The following is a 25,409-nucleotide window of genomic DNA, read 5'->3' as shown; positions in this document are numbered from 1 at the left end:
GGGCTTCAAACGGCCCAAATTGGGCTTCAAACGGCCCAAATCTGGCTTCAAACAGCCCAAATCTGGCTTCAAACGGCCCAAATTGGGCTTCAAACGGCCCAAATTTTTCGCCGCCGCCCTTTGGATGCCGGCACGCACGTCGGCCCGTATCGGCCTGGCCTGCTTGGTATCTAATGCCCGGCCTGAATTAGAATCCCAGTCCGCCCCTGCCTACACTCCTCCCTAAACATTAGTAATACTGCATGTTTTCAAGTAACACAAGTGAATGCGAGAGAGACGGTCGTTTTAGGGTTGCAAATCGGAGGCCTGAGGTTATCAAAAAATAAGCAACGCTGTGAGTGAATGCAACTGAGATGGCAGCCAGCGTTAGGTGAGTTTTGATTATGAGGTGCACAATCTAGGGAGCTGAGTTTGAACATGGGCTACAGACCAGCTTCCTCACACCCTTTCTCTAAACCAGGGATACTCAACTTGCTTTGCCCGGGGGCCACTTTCGTGAAATGATAGAAGGCCAGGGGCCAGTTAATAAACAATCAATATACATTTTTCTGTAGCGGATTGTAGGTTTTTGGGGTGTCAGCCGGAGTTCAGTCTGACAATGTTGTGCACACCGGATAGTTAGTTAGGTTAAGTACATACATAAGTGCCTGGGTAGCGAGCAGACGGCGGTATTTGACAATTTAGCAGCTAAATCATAGATTATTGAAAGATATTCCATATTCCAGACTGAAATGCTATAACAGAAGTGGAGTATTGGTCAGAATGACATGAACATTTGGACACTTAGGCCATGTTCACATTACAGGCAAATCCGATTTGCTGATAAAGTCATTAATCATCATTATCTTGATTGGTTTCCCAAATCTGATTTGGGAGTGTGTCCGCACTGCCACAAATCTGATTCTCAAGTCGGATCTGTGTGGCCAGACCTAAACAGCCTATCTGCATGGGTTGCTATGGTAACGACGTGGGCGTCAGTAAATACGTACGTTGGTGACGTGGTTTTCCTACGCAGAAGCATTTGATGACGAGTTGCGAGTGACGTTCAAATCAGATTTGGTGGATCTGCGCGTCCGTACTCAAGTCACATCAGTCGAAAGCAGATTGGAAACTACCTCCATATGTGGTTTGGGACAAGTGACACAAATCAGACTTGGAGGGTCCAGACTCATAAAACCAATCTGGATAAAGTAATTAATAGGTCACTAAAGTTCACAAATCAGATTTGGCCTCCTAGTCTGAACATGGCCTTATTCAGCGGGTATCTTGCATGTTGCATTCAGGTGCACTTTTTTGCAATTCCATCGCGGGCCGCATGTGGCCCGCGGGCCGCCAGTTGAGTATCACTGCTCTAAACCTTAACCATTACCAGATCGCTTGTACTCCGTTCTGCTCCCCGCTCCATAGTTCAGTGTTTATGTCTCTGTGCCGGGACTCTCCCCCGCCGCCAGTATGTCCTGGAGGATCTTTTGGTAGAACGGGGAGAAGACCAGCTTGTTGAAGTTGACCAGGCGACTAAATCGGACAGCGAGCTCCCTCAGCTCCCTGCTGACCGGAGCCAGGCCCCCTGGGAGAGGAGGAGGGGTCTTATGTTGACTGGACTCCAGGGAAGCCAGGAGGTAAGTCTGGACCCGAGATTCTGTGAGGAGGAGAGGAGAGCAGATGAGAGAGGTGAGGAATTGATGCAGTAGAAGACCGACAAAGAGCTGATGTCGTTGGTGTCACTGCTATTACCCATCAGCTTGCGGACAGTGTTGTCTGGCTGGACGGCGGCAGAGATCTGTCCCTTCAGAACGCTCTGTCGGTCAGTAGGGAACGGAGTGTAGCCATGTTGGCTCAGACGCTGACTCAGCTCAATACACAGTCTCTCCCCGATGGTCGCCAAGGCCTCCTCTGCACTAAAAGACCTGGGGACAGGCAATAATACATAGTTAAAGAGGAGCAGTACCACTTTTGTCCACTAGTTTTGAAGCTGGTGCTAGTGAGCACATTAGAAGAAAAATAGTTGTGTAGTTTAGATAAATACACGTTTGGTTTGAAAATTAGAACGTAAACACATTTTTCTTCTCAGGAAAACTTTAAAAGATGCTAGAATTTAATGCTAGCCAATTTCTAGCACGTGATTGTCTTGCACACTATGATTTCCAGCCTATGTGTAGCCTGGTAAACCATCCGGTCACATGAACTCACATTTGTTTCGTTCTGCGGGACTGTCTGGCTTCCAGCTCGCCCCTAGTGTTTTCAGTGGACGAGAGTACTTGCATGCTGCATTGACAAACTACTTCAGCCAATCAGTGTTGCCAAATCCAGTCCTTCAGCCAATCAGTGTTGCCAAATCCAGTCCTTCAGCCAATCAGCGTTGGATCCAGTCAAATCCAAATCCACTGGTAAGAACAGCGAAAACTTATTTTCCGCCGAGAAACTCCGCTGGTACATACTCTTGTTCTTGTTTAATTGTTGTTATTCTGTCTATTTCTGCAATAACTGCATGGCTGTGTAAACATGGTGTAAACTCTATGAACGTTGACTTACTGCTCGTTGATTCGGGAGCCACAAAGCCATGGGAGCAGCCATCATTACTGCTTTGCCAGCGGTGTCCCTGATTGGCCGGTTACATTGTTGACTACGAGACAGGTCCCTGATTGGACCGTGCACTTTGTAATTTCTGAAAACGCCCTCCCTGGGCTGAAGGCCAGACGGTCGTGCAGAACGAAAAACAAATGTGAGTTCACGTGACCGGATGGTTTACCAGGCTAGCCTCTATGCCTGGGCTTATATGAAAGGTGAAAGGTTTGAACGCGTAAATTCATCAACAAATATTCCACATTTCTTTTTTTCACGTTACGTCCTTGGTCTGAAGAGAGTCTTAAGCATGTGTGTTTGGAATCACATTAACTGCTTACAGTGTGTGCATGTCTGCCAGCATCGCGTTGACGCTGCTTTTAAGCGTATCCATCAGTCCTGGCAGGCCTGAGATGGCCTCCCCTGTGGTGGTGTAGACGATGAGCAGCACTGAGGACAGCAGGACTAGGCGCTCTGCCTCCTGCTGCATCTCCTGGAACCGAACCTGGTCCATCAACACCGTCTGGAGAGAGAAGGGGAAGAACGGGATGCAGGGTGTAGGTAGAGGGGTGGAGAGAGAAAAGTGGAAACCAAATGCTAGGCTTCAGGGTTCCAGGAGCTGAGTGCACCAGCTGGGCGTAAAAAAGTAGGTCTTAACTCTTACGCCGGTCTTAGCTACGCCCGACGTTGTGATTTGAATTTACACCGAGTGCACCAAGCCTGACTTAACATGGTCGTAGCTGCGCCCGGTCTTTAGGCTGCGGAAGTGCGCGTTCACGTGAATACGTGCTTGTTGCCAAGCAACACACTTCTCTCAGACGAGCTCGAGACAGCTGACAGACAGCTCCAACTCAGCTCAAACTTATAGAGTTGTATTCAAAGCATAGAAACGTTCTCACAGCTAAATTTAACAGCGCCAACACAAACAAACAAACAAGATGCATGGAATTTGATCACAAGTGCAATCAGTACTGAATGTGATGGCAGACTGCACACTGCGGTCAGGAAGAAATGGAAAGATCTTCCGACGCATCAGCTTTTAAAAACCCGCCGACGAGCGGAGGTCCTGCGCCCAAAACGTCCATTTACAGCACATATCGATCGATATTTTTGGAGAAGATTCCCCCGCATCACAGGACTGAACGGCACTGACAGCACAGAGCTGTCAGTCCCGACAGCGCAGATCAAGATGAGACAGCTGTCAGTGAGTACGCCTTTGGTGTAACTTTTACGCCTGCTCCATTACCAGACGTAAAAGTTACACCCAGGCGCAGCGCATACAGGGCTTAAGACTACATGGTGCACTAGTCATAAAATGAAGTTAGTCGTAACTTTGAGTTCTACGTCGGACGTAGCGTTACACCTAGGCGTACGCCCAGCTGGTGCACTCGGCTCCAGGTGTTTACCTCTGGGAAGGGGACGGAGGCGTGGTCCCACCTCAGCAGGCGGAGGTAGGCCTGGTTATGGACGATGAGGGGGAGCAGTGAAGCGTCGGCTGAAGCGCCACTGGAACCGCCCGCCTCTCTTAAGTATCTCACTGTGTCCTCAATCCACTTCTCAGTGTAGTCTAAGGCATCTGTAAACAAATGGATCATATGATCACTTTCAGCATTACTGGATATACAGCAGAACCTTGTTTTTCCCCAATCCCTCAGGACGCCAGATAGATGTATAGATACATCGACACAGTACACGCATTCAGATAGAGCGAGCAGTCAGTGTAATTATTCTAAACTGTTTTAGCTGCTCGTGTCAAGGACATTCCAACGATTAGGCCTATGCGCAATCAACAGAATATATCTTTGTATTGCTACATTTCCTGCTGATGTTGCCCGCTCTGTAGAACTATGAAGTTCAAATAAACCAAATCCTACTGTGCTTCCATAATTTCTCCTTTCATAGACAGCACAGAAACACAGAAAAGGCAGGAATGTACTGTAGTCAAAGTGTCTGTTCTTTTGACTGAGATGTAAAGGCAGTTCAATCATTGACCATTAACCATGACTATACACCATAGATATTATATTACTATAGATGGGTCACCGCTGGCTCCGCCAATTCTCAAAACAAGTGGTAGCAGCAAGTCTCCTAAATTGTCACGTGACTCTAATAGACTCAGACCTGCCGAAAGTCTCCTAAGAGGCCGTGTCCGTGGAAAACCATGGGCAAAACCCACGTGACAAAATGACAGGAAGTGAGTTGAAGTCAGGCCGTCTTGCTTGAAATCCCATCGTCTTTGCTAATACAATGACCCGTTTAATGAATCCTTCTTACTGGGTTGTTTCTCCAGAAACTCCTGGAACTTGTTCCTCTCGTACTCCGCAGACTGCTGCAGCAGATGGGGCCTGATGCTGCTCAGGGCAAAGTTAGCCATGTCCACCTTCATCAGGTCCAGAATGGAGAATATAGTCCTTCGAGAGGGAAGGAGAGCGATAGAGTCAGAGACATAGAAAGAGCTGTAGAGGTGTCGGCAAAAAATATAATAGTCTGAGACTAAAGCTAATAATACACAGGCAAATGTTTAGGGCAAATTGTATGAGTGACTTGGAAAAGGGAAAGAGTAACTGGCAAACTTGACAGCTGGAGGAGTGAAAAAAGATGAAATAACAGATACAGTACAATACATCACTGCCATCTTGGCCCCTCTTTTCTACTGAATCACAGCTATTATTTCCTAGCTGTGTTTACTACTTAGTAGCAGTTGGACTATTTTGAAAATATTTTGGGATGAGGACAGGTGACCTGACCAATTCTCTTCTCTCTGATCACCCCCCCCCCCCCCCCCTCCCCAAGCAGCACTAAGTGATGTTTGTGGACATGGAAGCTCATCTGTACTTAGCTCTCTAATACAGCCTCAGCCCAGAACATGCAGACTGAAATGAAATTACAGAATCTAAAAATAAAACAACGGCCTAGAACATCCGGTGCTACTGTAAAAAGACTCTCTCTCTAGTCTCTTTACACCCGGGACATGCAGCCTGCGTCTACCTGTGTGTGACTGAACTGCTGTGGCTCACTCGCATGTTGGTGCCACACAGACAGCGTTGCTGCTGCGGAGCTGCCTTCCAGTAAAGCAAGCAGGAGCCGAACGGCATTAAAAATAGGTGAGACTCCGAATCTCTAGATGAGCCGCAGCCGGTGCTCAGGCGCGCTGTGTGACTGCTCTAACCTGTTAGTATGGGCACCGAAATGCACACACGCTGCTCACGCTAGCGTGTCCTGGGCGTCAGTGTCTCGGCTTACTTGAGCAGAGGCACCATTTGGGTGATCTCCTTCAGCTGGTGGATGTCCTGGTCTCTGCAGGGGGCGCACAGCGAGCCCATCATGCCCACGATGAAGTGGGCCAGCTGGCTGATGTCCAGCGCCCCGTTCTCCGCCTGCTGCTGGATCAGAGGCAGGTCCAGAACCTCGTCGATGCGGGTGTGCAGACGACCGTGGCCCGGCAGCAAGAAGGACAGCAGGGTCTGTGTGAGGAGAGAGGAGAGGGTGACTGAAGGTTCTGAAAAATGAAGTCAATGCAGAAATGCCAAAAACTTCGTCGAATGGCCACTTGAGGCTGGCTGCAATTACAAGCAAATCCCCATAGATGCCCCACGTTAATATACCCAACTTTACAGCAGAAATAAACATGCTTACAGCATGGTTGGTTAAAAACAAACTGTTTAGGTCTCTATAGCTAATTTCACCGTTCATGACAAATGTACAGGGGGTGAATTTTCATATAACTCACTCGTTTAAACCAGTCTTTCTCAAACACTGGGGGGCCTCAGAGCCCCTCTCACATCAATATATCACAATGATAGCCTATCATTTATTTGGGAAGGTTTTGTATTCCACTTTGTCTTTAAAAAAAAATACAAATTTGGCAATATATCATAATATTATATGCCTAAATTGCATATTATATATATATTTTATATTTTTTACAAATACAAAAAATATTTTTCTTAATGTAAAGATTAAACTGGTAGAAATTCATGAGTATCTTTAAAGGGGGAAATCCCATTCACCTGTAAAAAAAGAAAAGAAGAAAAAGTTTTTTGCCCCGGATAGAGATTTTGGCACATATCCCACATATTAGCCTATAACAGTTGAGATATTCTCTCCTAAATGAAACGCATGCATATCTGAGCCAGGTCCTAGCCTATATAGACATTTCCACGTCTGGTGTGCCCCCGACACCCATAAATAGAATAAATAAAAATAATTGAAAATAGCTCACCAACCAATACAAAAACATAGGTGTGTAATGTACATACAATGAACTGCCGTGATCGGATTGGTGAAACACGCATTTAAAAAAAATCACGAATTGTCAGCCCGACAGCTCCTCAACTGTAGCCCAACTGCGGACGCTCTGCCCTGGCTGATTTGCGCGGTGGAGGCTGTGCAGCCATTGTGCAGCATGGCCAAGTTCAGCCATTAACCTGCGCATTTATATATCACTTTTTTAGATATTGTCTTGTTTTCGCTGTACTGACCTTAACAAAGTGAATTTCCCTTGTGGACAATAAAGTACAACTTGATTTGGCAATTAATCGTCCGTAATTACCTAATTAAAAAATCTGGCTCCGCATTATGGTAAAATAGACGATAAAACAGGCTATGTTTTGGGGCTTGATTGACAGGTTTCCTATCCAGTGATCATGCAGCTCGCCGATCACAGACCAAAAGCAGGTGGCGCTGCGGCTCTGTCTGGCTAAAATAATAATAATAACAATAAAAATACGACGGTCAGAATGCTAAACGCAAGGCTTAAAAACGGCTTGGAAATCCACAAACTAATGGGTGATGTCACGGTGGCTATGTCCATATTTTTTATACGGTCTATGGTGAAGGCACAAACAAATGAGCAAATGGATGAGGAAGGAAGGAAAGGAAGGAGATGACGGAAGGGAGAGAGGGACCAAGGAAGGAGGGAGGGAGTTTGTATTGTGTATCCCATGGTGATGCCCTGTGCCTGAACTTCTCAAACTACACACATAGGATCATATTGGACTGCAGGACTGTCTGTCTCACCTCTTTGATCTCAGCCAGCAGTTTGAGGGCATGGTCGTACGCCGGGGGATCCTGGCTCAGCTGAGTCTCCAGACAATCCCAGAATGCCTTGTGCATGATGTCCTTCACTCTGCGCTCCAAACTGAACAGGAGCACAGGAGGGACTGAGAGAGAATACACTCAAAAAGACCACACTTTGGTCTAATGAGCATATACACATATGTTCAGGGCTGGGTTGGTTATGGTGGAAATCAATATCACAATAATCATAAGGATTTATCTCTATATCAATATACGTATATGATGATATGGTTCATGTATGCAAAATCACTTTAAATAATTAAACTAATGTCCATGTCTGTACAAGAACGGTAATGTTAGGTGTGATGTCAAACAAAACAAAAATATTCAAATTATATTCCTACCATACCACATTTTATGAGAGTTTAAGTAAAATTAGCTTGTCATCATCAATTAAGACAGCAGAAATGTGTTTCATGATATAAGAATATCTTCATACATCACAATATGATTCCACTGAAAGACGATAAACGACATTGAATTATTGCCCAGCCCTACCTCCAATATCCAATCTTGGAGTTCAAATCTCACCTTCCCTCTGGCAGTTCTGCAGGTTTGACTTGAAAAGCCTGGTTGACCATTATCTCATGGGCCAAAGCCATGTTGGTAACTCCTTTAGCCGTCTCCATCAACTCCTCCACAGAGACAAAGCCGTGATGGCTAGCTGCGAGGGAGGGAAGATGGGTGTTTGGGTGTTAATGTGCATATAAAGTCAAGTCACTCTGGGCACTGTCACTATATCCACAAAGTCAGGCTTTGCATTCACATTCAATGGAGCCATGACATGTCTTCTTGTTTCTTTGTTCATGTGCACAAACCGACTCAAAATGTGTGCCTTAAAGTCTGTATTCTTGTGATCTAGGATAGTACAATGCATAAAGAGCATAAACAACTCTAACAAAAAGCCAGAAACTAAAACTCAAATTTGTGATGCAACGGGGGAGGGGACCAAGAGAAAGAATTGGAAAAGACAGCAAATCATGACAACTCTGTCTTATTTGTCTGGTTTGGTTTCTGGTGTCAGAGCAGAGTTGTTTATATTCATTTGTCGCAGGCTAGCCCAGTGGAATGACACATAAACGGAGATCAAACAAAGTTGTAGGATTAGACACACATCGCCAATATTTGTCTTTCATGAACTCGCAGTGAACAAAAACAGTGACAGGAGAAAAGATGCATCGGACACAGTAAAACAGGACTGATGCTCAGCTCTGTCTGGCTGTTGGGTCTGTCACTCACCCTGTAGTCTCAGTCTTAAAACAGACGAGTTCGCTCCCGCAATTTTCTAATGTGTCCGCCTACACGTCTGTACTTCAAGCTGGGAAAACTTGGTCAAAACAGAAAGGGAAACTCAGGGGAACTAATCAGCGATGATAGGGGGATGGCCCGACCTAAAGGTAGGTCAGGTGAAATATTGGAGAAATATGAGCGTGTTTCTCCAATCACCTGCATCGGTTCTAACTTAATGTCTGAAGCGCGCTTGAGAGACTACTCACCCTGTGGAGTGTCGCCTCGGTGTGGGCTGGGGGTGTTCGCGCGACCCCTCTTGCTCACTGTCTGATCAGACGGCTCCTGCGTGCTCTCCTCCTCCTGCGTGCTCTCCTCCTTCGACTCCTTGTCTCCTTCGCTCCCGGGCTGGTCTGCGTCCTTCGGCATGCTGGAGAAGAAACAAGGATGGTCGTTAAATGATGAAATCTGAAATCTAGCTTGAAGATCAATGCCTCATGATATGACTGTTCTGTCAATGATTTTCTGTCAAGACATGCTAGTCTTCTATTACAGATTACACCAATACGTGGTGATTGTAATGCCATAGTCTCGACGCCAGACCCATGAGAGTTCTTACGCTGATACACTACATTACTGCATGCTGCAGAGCTCTCTCTGGGTCTGGGACACTTTCCCTCAGAGGGCTATGGGAGGGAACCGTTCACTTGGCCAGACATATGCCAGCGATGGCTTCAGTCCTCTCCAATCAGTAACGAATTTGTGATCAGACAACACGGGCCTCGACGGGAGGCGCAGCCCATTTGCTCTCTCATCGGTGCTACGACCTGTCACTCATTCAATTTCAACCCGCCTTCAAAACCAGCAGTGACTGTTAACTGGCACAGACTCACTTATGTAGTATGCGGAGCGCAGCGATTCAACTTAATATTTGAGTCTGGGGAGAGACTAGTAATGCCATAACGGGTTACAACTTACATGTTACAGTGTGAACAGCATCAGATGCAGGGTTGTTTTTCCTGAATTACCGGTACAATTAATATGACATCATCTTAACAACTAGCTGGTGTGTGTGCCTGTGTGATGCTCAGATTGCGGTGGTGACCAAGACAGAAGTAAACACTCCAGGGAAAAGCTTCATAGCACATTAGCCTTCTTATGTCAGGTAACGTTACTGACCTTGTTGACGTCACCCTCGAGGAAGAAGCTAGCTTGATTCTGGAGCTCAATTTATCAGGCGTTCAGCGTGAACACGATTCTCTACCAATAACAAAGCCCTATGACACAGCTATTTACGCTACTTCACACGGGGTTTTACCACAGCCAAACTCCGTCTGGAGAAGAGGGAAATCTGAAATAAATCCGATATTATTTAGGTGGCAGCTCTCTCTGGACGGGTTAACGGCAAAGAGCTTGATTGATAAGGGGGCTCGCTCGGCTTCGGTAATCGGTTCGTGCCGACAATGGTGCCGACCCTTCCGGGATTGGGCGGGGCTAAAGTGACGTAAGAGTCAAGCCCCTACTCGTATCGAATTTTTCAGTAGTTTTTTTTTTTGTAGCACAAGGAATGGAAAAAATTAAAATGAAAATGTAAACATCATCTTCTTCTTGTGTGTTTAATGGCGGTTGGCATCCAAAGAATTGTTGCAGTAGTCATCTGGCTGCCGGCAACTGATGACGTAATTTGTCCTTGGGGTTGTGGTTGTGAGGAATGGTTGTGAGTCACAGAGCCAGATTTTAGGCCAGCAGCCTGGAAAAGTAGGCAAAAACCTAGTCTCGCTGTGCCAGCCGTAGTGAGACTTGGCAAAACCTAATGTGCTAGTATGCCATGCAGCAATTTGTGACAGACACTCATGGCAATTGTGATGTCATCAGTGATGTCACTTGATGGGTTGATTGGGTTGTCCTCAGGGTTGCCAGTCAGTTGCAGCCTGGCAAAAAATCGTTCATAATTGGATGGATCACATTCACATGACACACCAGAGGGCGCATGAATGTCAGGTAAACTGTTCTGCAAATTAAAAAGTGGATAAACTGACTCATCGATCTACATTCCCATACGGCTTGTCATGTTAGTTGAGCTTGTTCATCTACACACTGCATTGAAATTACCAACAAAGTTTGACATTACTCAAGCATTGAGCATGCAAGTTGGTAGAATTATCATCTGCCTAGGTGTTTTTGACATTGTGACATGGAAGGGGGACGGAGGACAGGAAGATCAGCAACTGATCTGGTTTTACAGAATGTAGGGAAACAGTAGATGGATAAATCCAGAGGGAGGCGGTAATGCAACATAAAGGATGGCAACTGCCATAAAACACCAGAGAAGAAGAATACATTAGTTATTCATTGTTCTTTTCGTGCTAATGTGTGTAAGATGCATAAACAATTATCCTGGCTAACTATGGAGGCTAAATTAAAATCTAGCCTTTTGTTATTCATGCGAACTGTGATTTGGGGGGGAAACCGCTAAGCTACTGTTTCCACTCAGTTTGTGCCCCCTTCCCCCCCACCGACTCCCCACATTATCGACGCTCCCCACTGCTCGACTTTCTTTGGTGCCGCAATGCACTCTGGGTATTGTGGTGGTGGTTGGTTGAAGCTCCGCCGTTCGTTAGCAGTGCTAGCGTCGTATGCAGAAGTTTAATTTACAAACAGAAGACTCGTATGTGCGGGTGATATTATCACGAATATAAATATCAAGTGGAACCGGGGCTCCGTTAACTCAGAGGAAGAAGAAGCTCCTCTCTTATGGACTCGGACGAATGGTTGAAGCTAACGTTAGCTGTGCTGTGAAGCTATTGGAGCTTTGAAGGATAAAGGAGCTGAGAGCGGTGGTGAAGCAGTGCCTAATTGCGGCTGTTGAAGATATATCTGGGCTGTTTGAAAGAATGACAGCAGAGTACGAGGAGGAAGCTGCTTGTTTACAAGAGGAGATCGACCGACAACGAAAACTGCTGGACGCTGTGCGGTTACACAGAGAAGCCTTGCCTCCAGACCTCCAGCAGCTGATGGTCATTGGGGAGGGGATTCCCGCTGAGCAACAGGAGTGGAGCCCCAGTCTGCACCAGGAGGACCCAGAGCCCCCACACATTAAAGAGGAACAGGATGAACTCTGGACCAGTCAGGAGGGAGAGCAGCTTCAAGAGGACCCAGAGCCCCCACACGTTAAAGAGGAACAGGATGAACTCTGGATCAGTCAGGAGGGAGAGCAGCTTCAAGAGGACCCAGAGCCCCCACACATTAAAGAGGAACAGGATGAATTCTGGACCAGTCAGGAGGGAGAGCAGCTTCAGGAGGACCCAAACCCCCAACACATTAAAGAGGAACAGGATGAACTCTGGACCAGTCAGGAGGGAAAGCAGCTTCAGGAGGACCCAGAGCCCCCACACATTAAAGAGGAACAGGAGGACCCAGCGCACACATACATTAAAGAGGAACAGGAGGGACTCTGGACCAGTCAGGAGGGAGAACAGCTTCAAGGGCCGGAGGAGGCTGATATCACCCAGTTCCCATTCACTGCTGCTCCTGTGAAGAGTGAAGATGAGGAAGATAAGCCGCAGTCCTCACAGCTTCATCAAAACCAAACTGAGGAGAACAGAGATGCAGAGCCTCTAGTCAACAGCTCAACTGAGCAGATGAAAACAGAAGATGGTGGAGAGGACTGTGGAGTATCAAAACCAGCCAGGAACTTATATCTTATATATTTATATCCAGCTAGTAATTCACAACCAACTTGTGATGACAAGTCAACTTCAGACTCTTCTGAGACTGAAGACAGTGATGATGCATGGATGGAAACTAGTGAACCTCAGCCAGGTTTATACTCACAGAAAAACAGTGAAGTTCTTGGGAAGAAACACTTCATCTGCTCAGTTTGTGGTAAAAGATTTGCTGATGAAGCACACCTGAAGACACACATGATAGTCCACACAGGCGAGAAACAATTTATTTGCTCAGTCTGTGGTAAAGGTTTTGGTCAAAAAGCAGTCTTGAATAAACACATGATAGTCCACACAGGCGAGAAACAATTTATTTGTTCAGTCTGTGGTAAAGGTTTTGGTCAAAAAGGAGCCTTGAGTAAACACACGATAGTCCACACAGGAGATAAACAATTTTATTGCTCAGTCTGTGGTAAAGGTTTTGGTAAAAAAGGAAACCTGAAGAAACACATGATAATCCACACAGGAGACACAGAATTTAATTGCTCAGACTGTGGTAAAGGTTTTGGTTGTAAAGGAGACTTGAAGAGACACATGCTAGTCCATACAGGAGAGAAACAATTTAATTGCTCGGTCTGTGGTAAAGGCTTTGGTCAAAAAGGAGTCTTGAATAAACACATGATAATCCACACAGGCAATAAACAATTTATTTGCTCAGTCTGTGGTAAAGGTTTTGGTTGTAAAGGAGACTTGAAGAGACACATGCTAGTCCATACAGGAGAGAAACAATTTAATTGCTCGGTCTGTGGTAAAGGCTTTGGTCAAAAAGGAAACCTGAAGAAACACATGATAATCCACACAGGAGACACAGAATTTAATTGCTCAGACTGTGGTAAAGGTTTTGGTTGTAAAGGAGACTTGAAGAGACACATGCTAGTCCATACAGGAGAGAAACAATTTAATTGCTCGGTCTGTGGTAAAGGCTTTGGTCAAAAAGGAGTCTTGAATAAACACATGATAATCCACACAGGCAATAAACAATTTATTTGCTCAGTCTGTGGTAAAGGTTTTGGTCAAAAGGTAAACTTGAAGACACACATGATAATCCACACAGGTGAGAAACAATTTAATTGCTCAGTCTGTCGTAAAGGTTTTACTCGTAAAGTAAACTTGAAGAGACACATGACAATCCACACAGGAGAGTAAACATTTAATTCAGGGTTCCCACGGCCATGGGAAACCTGCAAAAGTCATGAGATTTCAAAATCTTGTTTACCAGGCCTGGAAAAGTCATGGAATTAAAATCCATGAAAGTTTAGGAAGAGTGATGACATTTTGTTTAATGCAATTGTTAGTAATCTCCCCGTGGATAACCTTCCATGTAATGTAACATAACGGCAAATGTTACCGTTGTTAGCTGTTGACGTAATAATGTAGCTCTAATTTGCCGATTTTAGTGCTTCTTGTATTTTACATTATTTCTTATGGAAAATTCCTGTTTTTAGTTCAATAGCTTCTATGATACAGTGACACTACAGCACAAAAAAACATAGAAAGAGCAGCTGTGTCCTATTTGTCCTAGGTAATAATTTCTGGTATTGAGTCACAGCCTCACATTACATGGAAATTCAATTATCGCTCCTTGAAAAGTAATGGAAAAGTTTTGAAATTGTATCCATGAACATGTGTGGGAACTCTGTTAATTGCCATCTGTGGTGGAGGGGGGATTTGAGCATTTATGTGGATTTTTTTTGTGGTGCTTTGTGCTGTCCTGTGTTCATGTACAGTAAAGTCTTGACAGTTTGGAAGATGCTTGATTTTAACAGTCATGTTTTCAAGGTTAGGAATATGCTTGAATTTGAATATGATCATTGAAAAGTGTTTGATTTTCATCATAATCTGGTGTTCCATCTACACAGTCACTCATGTCAACCAAAAATATTTTAATATCCGAAATGAGACGATCCCCTCGTCATTTGACTTGTCTCACACATGGTGCAGAGAGTAGACAGCTAGTAGTGGACCAGAGCTGGATCGACTTGACATAAACCAGTACAAAAATGATAGGGTTTCACCTAACCCCTAAGCCTAACAAGACAATATAGCATGGTCAGCTAGCCCCTCTGGCCAATGGACCTAAATAAATAAAGACAGCAGGTGTCAGCAATGTTCTGCTCAGCTGAATCTACCATCACAGCTGCTAGGGGAAAGTTGATTTAAGGACATGTCAGTATAATCAGTATATTTCTTTGATGAACACCATGTATCTGATGACATGCTCTCCATATTCATCAGATGGAGGTGACGAAGGCAGCAGATAAGGAGTTTGATCACATATCTGGAATGGCTAAACAGGAGGTAATACACTGGATTTCCCATTTTCTCATCGCCTAGCTTTTTTGAAAATTGGCATAGACATGGGTCATTGAAAGTGTTTGAATTTATATATTTTGTGCAAGAATATAAATGCAATACCTCTATACAAATACAAAAAAATACTAACTACAGTCATTGCAAAGATTTTATTCAAGGGGGGGGGGGACAGATGAGCCACCTGTGTGATACAAAAAGTTTCGTTGTGCTACAGACATTTCTAGCTTATACTAGCACCAGTGCTACCACCTAATAAAGTAAGTGTACAGTACAACCCTGATTTAAAACATCTACTTTATCAGATAAATGTCAGATATTTATTGTAAATGGCTTGTGCCAAACTGACCATCTACCAAAGATGTATAAGGGGAGGAGGATCTACAGCACACTAAGAGCAGAGTCACCGAAATACTGATTAAATATCTCTGGGTGGGCTTGGTAAAACTGTCTCAGCCGGCGCTTCCTCTCCTTGGCTGAGACCTTGAGCTCCAGGTGGATATGCTTCAGTAGAGCCCACAGTTCCTGATTGACGGTTTTATTGGCAGAGCCAAGATAGGTCCTGCTGGAGACGTGCTGACAGAATGTAGAGTCTAGAGAAGATAGAGAAAACAGCGAAACATTTACATAAACAGGGTGGAACTCCAGGTTTAGATACAGCATCCAAAATATGAAGAGCCATGGATATGGGATTTGAAGAGAATGTTAGAAAATGCCTCAGAGTGAAAGCTGCAGCTGTACAGCCACAGCCCACAATTGGACTGAGTGAAATTCATGCCCGCCACTAATGGATTCAGACTTTAAAGGATTCAGACATTAAAATTGCATTTTATTAACATCTTAACCTGCACAGTAACATGTTACAAAAAGGAAAATGTGTTGCCTGTCTGTTATGTTTTGAAACTGTTGTTACACACTGGATCAGATTTCATAAAGCCAATATTTACCTGTTACCTCCGGCTGCTTCCCATCGACAACGCTGGCCAGCTTATCACTCACCACTTTGTGAAGAGCCCCTGGTATCTGGAGCAACGGTAATACAATTTCGGTAAACAAATTACTTAACAGAACATGCTGGTTGACTGACCCGACTTGGATAAGGTGTAATCCTTTATTCTTCTTTCCTCAATTTCCTTCAATAGAAGTAACAAGTGAGTTTTGTTCGTTTTTCTTTTACTTCAGGAGTGGCCAGTATATGAGGTAAGTCAAGGAAAAGATCATAGGAGAGGGAAGGGGTTAAATAACCTTGAAGGCCTCCCGTATGTTGCTGAGCATGAAGCCCACCATCAGGTCCATGGTCTCTCTGGAGATACCCCTGCTGTGGAGGATCGCCCTGGAGAAAGACCTCATCACTGCCCGTCTGTTCTCCATCTACGAGTTCAACAAGTGAGTCTTTAACTCAAGAAAAGCAGAGTGCAGCAAAGTGGTTCTGCTTTGGCCAAATTATTTTCTGCGTCGTTCACCCTCACCGTCTGGAAATGCCTTCTTTAGACACTTCTAGGTGCGTGTCTGCTCATGCGTGTGTCTCACCCAATCCCTAGTCTCGCAGTAGCCAGCCGTAGATCAATTAAAAACCGCCCCGTGAGACCAAAACAAAATGCGTGGTGTGCCAGACATTTGAGTTGACCAACCACGGACCTCATGACGCAACTCGTGGGGCGGTACATTTTGAACGACGCAACAATGCACGCAGAGAGTGGACTTTCGTAACAGCCCAGCGAGGTCTGCCACAGGAATTTCCTACGGCAAAACCCGGAAACGCTGACTTGTGATTCAGACCCTCCGTCTGACCACGTGAGACTACCCAATCCCCAACCGCCAGTTTAGAAAAAATCAAGTCAATGCTGAAGTATGAAAAACTGCAGTTCCTTGAATGTCCACTTGAGACTGGCTGCAAAAGTGAGTCATTCCTCATAGACCACAATGTTAAAATGCCTGACTCTACAGCAGAAATAAACATGTTTAAAGCCTGGTTCATTCAAAACAATTGTTTTGGTATCTAAAGCTAAGTCCACCATTCATGACTGTATGGGAGGTACATTTTTATATAATTCACCCATATTTGGGTGAATTGGATATACATGCAAGTGAATTGGAAATTGACCCTACTTCTCACTTGAATTATTACCTCAGTAAATACTTTCCTAATGAGGTCATGAAAGAGTAGACAGTAGGCTAGTAGAGGTATTCGAACACAGCCATGGTCTCAGTCGCTGGTTTCAAGTCTTCAATACAGCATGATGTTCATTTAGTAAATTTGACACAATTAAATTAAAATAGACAAGACTATGTTTTGGGCATGATTGAAAGGTCACCTGTCCAGTGATCCATCTAGCTTAAAAAATATATTTTTTAAAGGGTGATGGTCACAATGCGAAACTTGAGGCTTCAAAACTGGAGTCGACAAACTAATGGGTGATGTCATGGTGGCTATATCCATATCTTTATACAGTCTATGGTCTCACCTCTTTGTCCAGTTTGATCCCTTGAGGGTCTGCAGCCAAAGCCATGAAAGCCAGCAGCCTGTGCAGCTCCTCTCTGCAGCTAGGGGGCAGCAGCTTCAGACACAGCTGCAGAGCCTCTAGAGCTTTGTCCGGTTTGACGTTCACTGGGAAGCAGAGGAAGAGGGAAGGAAACAAGGGAAGTATGAGAGGGATGTTTGCGCATTGTATGAAGTTGTCCATGCTGTGACAGTGAGGTTATTAACGGATTTATTCACCTCGGTTGGCTGGAGGTTGGGTAGCCTAGGGGTTAGAGAAGATGAAATCCCATGTCTGTGGGTGTGAAAAGTGAAAGACTAACATTCCCTCCCTCAACAGCTAGCCTCTAGACGCCCTTGAGCAAGGCACTGCACCCCTAACTGGTCCAGTAGCCAACAGTAGGAGACTGCGGTTGTACTGGACAGCTCGCAGTGTGAATGTGTATACCTGTATGAATGAAAGAGAGTTACTGGACTGGAAAAACGATGTTTCCTGAATTCCTGGATATGCAAAAGGCTGCGATTTAGGAGCGGTAACATCTAGACCAAGTATAGGGATTGACCCCAACACACGAGCTATTAACGGTGTAAAGAGACACTTCCTTGCATAACAAAGCATAGCCTAACAAACTGAACTAAGGGCAAACCACAGTCTGGACTGATGACATTTCCTCATGTGCTTTTAACTTTTAAAATCTCTAACCTGACAGGACGACAGGTTACCAAATCTACAAGCGACTTGTGAGTCCATTACTTTTTTTTTTTTACAAGCCCTGGTTCACTTGTAATTGGGCGATGTGAACCTAATCAAACTACATACAGTACAAATTGCAACAAAGTAAACTTGTCTACTATGGTCCGAACCAAAGAAAACTGAGGCCCAGTGTCCAGTCTCACCCAGCAGGTCAGTGATGGCTGTGTAGACTTCAGTCATGTGTTGGGGCAGCAGCGGAGGTCTGTCTGACTGGCCGTAGTGTTTTAGCAGGGTCCCGTACACCAGCAGCTGACACTGGGCCAACCCACTTGGGGAGAGTGGTGGCTGGTGGTCACCACTGTGGCCCTGGGGGGATACAGGCCTCAGCTGCCGCACTGGATCCAGAGATACAGAAATTAATATAGAGTACTGCAGCTTTTGCAACTGATAAACACTGGACGGTTGCATGCACGTAACCTCAGCCTGACCCCCAAACCCTAAAGCTGAATGCACTTGAAAATAGAGCCATCTAGTGGCAAAATGGGTGTATTTTAATTGCTTGCATGCATACTGTGTATTAGAAGGGCTGATGGCAGCGCAGGGAGTGGCACTGGCCTTCAGAGTTACTGGACACCTGCTCTGCTCTGAAAGAATGACCCGTCTATTCTGATATGCTTATCTTGACCACTTGCCTCCATCATGGACAGCACTCCCAGCCGCCATACTGTCACAGCCATCCTGATCTTGAGGGAAACATCGGGGCAGCTCCCTGCTCAGCTCCACCACCAGCTGGTCAGGGAGGAAGTCCAGGCAGTCCAGAGCTGCACAGAGCCACTTGTCTTCCCTGAGGGACGAGGAGGAAAGCCAGGCTTAATATGACAACTACTCTGCTCTACTGATTTTTTTTTACAGTAGGAACTTCAGGGACTGACCGACAGGTGATGCTTCAATCCTATAATAAGAATGTGAAGTGTCTGTGTATATATATATATGTGTGTGTAGAATTGTGTTTTGCCACAGCTATGCCATTTTACATGCGATAGCGCTGAATCTTTCAGGAAGTAAAGAGCACCCCTGCGGGTGACCTAACTGAGCCGGATTTTTGAATTAGGTCATTAGGGCCGACAGCAAAAATGGCAAATTAGTGGCCAAAATGGCGCACAGGTTCAGGTGAACGGAGTTAGAAGCAGTCAGTGAAGGGGACTATGAAAACCCTCTGGAGAGACTGCATGCCAACTCTGCAAGCAAGGCCTGACTAAATGGACAGTCTCACAGGGACAGGTATTCCGCTAGTAGCATCACAATGAGAAGTTATGAACAAAGCAATGTCTAAGTATCAATGTGTTCATACGTATTAGGTAGAGTAAGATGTTGTAAACCGTCAAAACAGACCAACTACAATGCCCATAATCCCAAGCGTACTGAGAGTCCTTGAAGGCCTGGAGGATCTGCCTGTCCAGGTGGTTGCTGCTGTAGATCAGGTCTGGGTTGCTGTGAGCCAGTGGGTGCGGTGGGGGACCGGGAGAGGATGGAGTCTGGCGGCACTGGAGCACTCCGTCCAGCAGGGGGAGCTCCACCAGCTTCAGCAGCCTGAGCAGTGTCTGCTCCTGCCACACTTCATCTACCACTAGAGAGAGAAATAAGGGACAACTATTTCAATTTAAGGAGGCAAGGAGTACTTGGCTGTAGTCCAAACATGATGGCACAGCTGTTTGTTTATTGAATGGATTCCCATTAGCTGTCACCAAGGCATCCTTGGCAACAACTAATGGGGAAGCTAATCTTCCTGGGGTCCACAAAAAGCACAAGACATAATACATACAAAGTACATAACAAATTATACAATCAAATACTTAGGTGGTTAGTAATATTAGTACAAACAATACAATTAGGGATGGGTATCGTTTCATATTTTTCGATACCGGTGCTAAAACGATACTTCTAAAACGGTACCAGTGCCTGAAACTGTACTTAAAAAAAAAGCATATTTAAACCAAATTTTTATTTAAAGAGGCTGTAAAGAGGATTTCAAACAATAAGTTGATGTGTTATGCCCTAGAATGTTAGTGAAGGTGCGTGCAGCGCCCGTTTCGGAGCACCGGAGGGCAGATATTTCACTCAGCAGCTCGGGCATGGCACCTAATTGAGGCACCTAAATCTGGGTTGCAATTCGGTACCGGTAGTATTAGTTGTAAAAGTACCGGTACCATATTGGTACCTTGTTTCGGTACCCAACCCTAAATACAATAGCACAGAATAGCTGGCTTACATGACTGTGGCAAGAAGTGAGAATCTGTCTGTAACCTGCTGGGACTCAGACTCAGATTCTCAACATGGGCCTCCAGGTGGTTGGCTGGCAGGGTGGATCTGACCGGGGTGCACATCTGAAATGTCTGCTCTTCCTGCCTAAAGTTACAACAACAACACAGTTGAAAGCTCATACTGGTTACTTGTCTGAAAGCATTTTGAGCTATTAGGTTCCATCCTGGAAGAATTCTGCGATACCAAGATTCAAAGATTTTATTGCCATGTCAACAAAAGTTGATAGGAATTTGTCTTAGTTCACTCTCAGAGACAAACAAAAAACATAGCAGCCAGCGACAGGAAACATACAGGAACAGTTCTCAGCTACAGCATATACAGTAGAAAGTGCATACAGTTTAAAGTGACAACGGTAATGTGTCAGTGCAAATTCAAATGCCTTATGGCTTGGAGGTAGGTGCTATCTCTGAAGCGAGATGTTCTACTCTTACACCATACTCGACCACAAACATTAATGATAGGGGTGTAATAGTTCACAAAATTCACAGTTCGGTTTGATACGTTTTCGATACAGCAAAAAAGTCAAAATGCCAGAGAAATTGTCTTGATTTTTATTTATTTTACTTATTTATTTTCACAGTCTACTCTAGTTTTAATTTTTTCATTTCAATTTACAATTTTTTTTGTAAACACCTTTCATCTTTTTTGTCTCGTTTTAGTTTACCGTGATATCCTTGTAGAAGACTGTTCAGCAATGAAAGATCTGTTTAGGTTTGCAGTGCATATTGAACCTAAAGCCTCATACAGTACCTAAACAGTTCGGTATAGGAATACGCATTATTGTTACACCCCTAACTAATGATGCATAATAAATTGAGTGATTCTCCTGACATTCAGCCTTTGTCTGACTCATTTATGGCAGACTTTTAGGAAGAACTGCTTCATATAAAGGACAACGTTAATGCCCAGACTGTTGGTGAAACTACACAGAGCTAAGCATGCCGATGTCGACAGATGCTGCAGCATGCAATGTCACTTGAAGACTCCATACCGGTCTGAAGAAGCAGTGCAGAAGAGTTTCTGGATCCCATCGGGGAGCATGCATCTCTCCAGCTCATCAATTGAAGGAGGGTGGGTGCATAGGAACCTGTTTAACATTTACACGGACCATGTACTGTGGCCATTCATAATGTTGGAACATTAGGACCAAAAACAACATTTTCTTACAGCCCATTTTGATGTCTGAAGAAAACAAACGTCGACATCATGTGTGATACGGGGAAACGCTTTGAATCCACAAGAAAAAGGTGTGCATGTGTCTAACCTGTAGAGAGCATTCTTGCTGTCCTGAAAGACATGTTTCTTGTCTTTGGTCCCCACTGCTGCAAACACCTTGCAGTCCAACAGAGCCTGGCACACACACACCACTTTGTCCCGCAACGCGTTGGCACCTTGAGTTTCAATCAGAAAGCCTCAAATTATAAACAGCATCAAAGTATGACACTGTACCATGGCAGATGGAGAAGGACAATCAAGCCGAGACATAGAAACCGAATGCTACACGCATGCATAAACCCTAGCCTCAGAATTTGACTACTCATTTGTTTCACTCAATCATAGTCTCACATAGCCCCATCGCCTTTGGCTCTGGGACTCGATCACATAACGCTACTATCCGTGGTGTGAGGTACCAAGGGGAGAAAATGGTTTAACCGTTTCTGACGTCCTATAGCAAATTTGAAGATATTCACATGCTCTTACAGGTGTCAGTATGTTAAGCAGGGGTGTTAAAATGATGTTCCCACTGTTTATTATTCCACCGTTTAAATCCAGTATTTCGACAGCCTGTGCCAAATTTAGGAGAGGAGAGGCAGCCCAGTGCCGGCAGGAACCTTGGGAGTTTGAGTATTTCATAACGCGTTTTGTTTCCCAGGTGCACTGGAATTGTTCACTGCGGTCACACGGATCCGTGTGACTGCAATGTTGTATGCGCGCAAGCTGTGCACCGTGATAGTAATATCAAACACACTCTGCTGTAAATTCGGCAAATGGCTGTCCAAATACTGGATTTAAATGTTTGTTTCACAGCAGAATATAATTTTAACGCTTCCGATTAATTAAACTTCTGACATCTGTAGCATGATTTAAATGTGCGATACGACGTCGGAAACGGGTAAGAAAGCGTTTTCTACCCTTGGCACCTCACATCACGGATAGTAACATTATGTGACCGAGCCCCAGAACCAGACGAGGGAATGTAATGGGCTAAGTCTCACACTGGACTCCATTTGCAAAGGCCCTACTTTTTCATACATGTTGTACACAAGATCTTCCCTTCTGTCTCGCCACTGTGTGACAGGTGTCAAGAGGGCACACTATCTCGCATTCTGGTTCTGCCCTTCACTGATGGGATTGTGGGCCAAAATATTTGATTGGCACTCTAAGGCCTACAAAATAACCCTACAGCCGGAGGCAGAACTCGCCATCTTCGGCTGCTTTGAGTCCCCTCTGAACTTCCCTACCACTGTGCAACAATCTCTGACACTAGGGATAACGGTCGCCAAAAGACTTATTCTGAAGCAATGGAAGTCCTCTTCACCTTCTTTTCATGTGTGGCTGATGGCCATGATCTCCGTTACAGATGGAGACTCAGGTCCCTGAGAACCAACTCGCTCAAAAGGTTGTCTGCCGAACCGGGCTATTCTGTTCTTAAGTTTTGCGTTGCCAGTCTGTAATTTATGTTCTTCCGGATGTGTAATAATTACAGTTTCCACCCGTAGCCACAGCAGAGATGGCGCTCTTTCCCCGCTGGGGAAAAGACTTGCCGAGTCAGGCTCTGGCAGGGCAAAAACAGCTTGGAAACGACGCAATATTTAAGAACACGAATAGCCCGGTTCGGTAGACAACAACCTTGTGTTTAAGGCAAGTACTGTACTTGTGATTGCTAAAAAGTAGGGCCTATGCAAATGGAACCCGCAGTGAAAATACAGGGTCCTTGTGTGAGGCTATGATTGAGTGGAACAAATGAGTAGTCGAATTCTGAGGCTAGCATAACCCCACGTTGACCACCACACACACCTTCAAAGCCCTTGGCATGGGCAATGTGGTCCACCAACACATCCACAGCCTCTGAGCCGAGGAAGCAGTCGCCGTGGGACTTGAGGTGGACCCGTCGACGCTTCACCTTCACCGAGGACCTGAGGTGGGAGATGAAGCCATTCCATAAGGAGGAAGCTTGGGCAGGTTTACTGGCCACTCCATGAGCTGGAAGAGATATAACAGAAAGTAGACATTTGAGAGAATGGGGGTAAGGTCAAGGAAGGAGGGGAGAGGGGGCAGATTGAGGAAACTGGGACAAAAATGTTCTGAGTTTTATGGCGGTTGGCATCCTTAAAGTTGCATTACCACCACCTATTGAATTGTATCAGCTTCACAGTGCTAACCATTTACAGTATCCACTAGGGCTCCCATTCACAATATTGCCCATAGTATAAGGTTAGCCCAGACCCACTTGTCTGAGTTGGTGCAAATTCCTCCCTCACTATCTTAACCAGATCATCTCCAGTCCAGACATCCACAACACTCAACTTCTTGCCAGCGACAGCATCCAACACAATCTGAATCCTCTGACTTTCAAAGGCACAGTTTATGACCATGGCAATGAATGCCAAAAATCGCTTCTTGTCCATCCATTATCAGCACGTCACCATTCCTTACTGGCTCCGGTTCCTTCTGCTCATCCATGTGCTCGTCATTTCTCTCACACCTCTCAACAGCTTCCGTGTAAGACAATCCTTTCTTTGATCAAATCTTGTTCACTTTACCTGGCTTCCTTAACTCTTTTTGGGGCACTGTGGTGACCCTGACCCCGCATGATAGTTTCCCTCACAGTGTAAGCACTTTGCCTGATCTTTTCCCACTTGGCACCTGTCTCTTGCAGTTTTCTTTCCCACACTCCTCTACACATAGCCTACAGCAGCAACATGACCATACTATAACAAAAGCACCTGAGGAGAGCCCTCTCATATGGCCTTACCCTGTAGGGAAGAAGCTGTGAGACTGCGCCGACAAAGGCATCTAAAAAAGTTTGGCTGGGTGCGTCGGTACAAAAGTACTAACAATAGAGGTCAAAGAGAATACCCGCACACCAGATATAACAGGGCTAAAAAAGCCACAGAGGTCCAGAGGCTGAGATCAAGTAAAAAAGACTTACTTTATTTTCACATGGTGCAAGACAAAACAGTGCAAAAAAGAAAAGGTGGATTTAAAAGGCAGCAAACGTTTCAGTCAAAGGACTATCATCAGTGCTACTAACATTCAGGTCTAACAAGGACAGGTTAAATAGACAGGCAGGCACATCATGTTGCTCAGGTGCCATCAATCAATCAGCCCTCATTGCTGATTGCATGTGGGCCAGACAAAGTCAGGTCACTGTCAATTAGCTGAAAGTAAGGTTCTTCACCAAAAACAAGAGATAATGGCTGTATACTACAAGAATGTTCCACAAATGTACAGAAATTGCCACAATACATTCTTCAATGGAGAAAAACAATGGGAGGCAGAGTAATGAAAAGAGCCAGGAGGACAAGGGACACGCTGGTACATGTAGACACTGTCAAGAGGCCAAGAGGAAACAGGCTAGAGACAAAGTTTCATTCAGCCCTAGGGCTGCTCGATAATCATAATGACAATTATTTTGACTGATATTGAGATGATGATTATTTAACGCAATCACTCTTTCTTTCTTTTTGCAACGTAACTTTGGCAAAATCATGCATTTATTGCTACTGGATTTCTTTTAACTTTAAATATAATTTAACTAATAATTAAACTGTTACCATGAGGACGCACACACAACTTCTCTGCAAGGTTCATCTCAGCGGCTCTCTCCTTGACTGACGCCATCTTCGTGATTCACGTGTTGGTGGCCCAAAGGAGTAGCAATTAGTGGGTAGCCACACCTTTTTTATAGACAAGTTTCCTGGGCACTTCCGGTTTGCTTCCGGACTCGCCCGCGATATGTCTGTCTCTTCCGGCGTCCAGGTACTAGGCTAGGGTGCACCTTTAAAAT

At 45.0% G+C, this 25,409-nt stretch overlaps 2 protein-coding genes across 2 annotated transcripts; both read right to left on the bottom strand.

The window, feature by feature from the left end:
* Positions 1 to 762: 762 nt before the first annotated feature.
* tcp11l1 (t-complex 11, testis-specific-like 1) lies at positions 763 to 10,252 on the bottom strand. Its single transcript, XM_083654938.1, has 10 exons — positions 10,048 to 10,252; positions 9,138 to 9,298; positions 8,173 to 8,305; positions 7,582 to 7,702; positions 5,806 to 6,026; positions 4,837 to 4,973; positions 3,969 to 4,138; positions 2,904 to 3,085; positions 1,735 to 1,907; positions 763 to 1,639 (listed from the first exon to the last, which is right to left on the bottom strand). The coding sequence occupies exons 2-10, from the start codon at positions 9,295 to 9,297 to the stop codon at positions 1,416 to 1,418; spliced, it is 1,521 nt and encodes a 506-aa protein (XP_083511064.1). The 5' UTR covers position 9,298; positions 10,048 to 10,252; the 3' UTR covers positions 763 to 1,415.
* A 5,032-nt stretch (positions 10,253 to 15,284) lies between these two features.
* Positions 15,285 to 25,243, bottom strand: LOC310792995 (DEP domain-containing protein 7-like; the record flags this gene model as incomplete). The annotated part of the gene is made up of 12 exons (XM_083654746.1): positions 15,285 to 15,496; positions 15,851 to 15,926; positions 16,149 to 16,274; positions 17,369 to 17,511; positions 18,280 to 18,434; positions 18,762 to 18,920; positions 19,499 to 19,703; positions 20,346 to 20,482; positions 21,390 to 21,485; positions 21,663 to 21,789; positions 23,417 to 23,602; positions 25,177 to 25,243. The coding sequence occupies 12 exons, from the start codon at positions 25,241 to 25,243 to the stop codon at positions 15,285 to 15,287; spliced, it is 1,689 nt and encodes a 562-aa protein (XP_083510872.1).
* Positions 25,244 to 25,409: the final 166 nt, after the last annotated feature.

The sequence above is a fragment of the Poromitra crassiceps genome, assembly GCF_964638095.1.
Source record: "Poromitra crassiceps genome assembly, chromosome: 18".
Lineage (NCBI taxonomy): Eukaryota > Metazoa > Chordata > Actinopteri > Beryciformes > Melamphaidae > Poromitra > Poromitra crassiceps.
This window is presented reverse-complemented; position numbering and strand designations above follow the sequence as displayed.

Bases quoted from the DNA above. Each gene is read 5' to 3' on its own strand.
- tcp11l1 (XM_083654938.1), bottom strand. From the start codon at position 9,297: ATGCCGAAGGACGCAGACCAGCCCGGGAGCGAAGGAGACAAGGAGTCG. The intron at 4,974-5,805 runs GTAAGCCGAGAC...TCCCTCTCGAAG, and splicing joins CAAATGGTGCCTCTGCTCAA to GACTATATTCTCCATTCTGG. The intron at 3,086-3,968 runs GTAAACACCTGG...TTCTCTCTCCAG, and splicing joins CCTCCGTCCCCTTCCCAGAG to ACGGTGTTGATGGACCAGGT.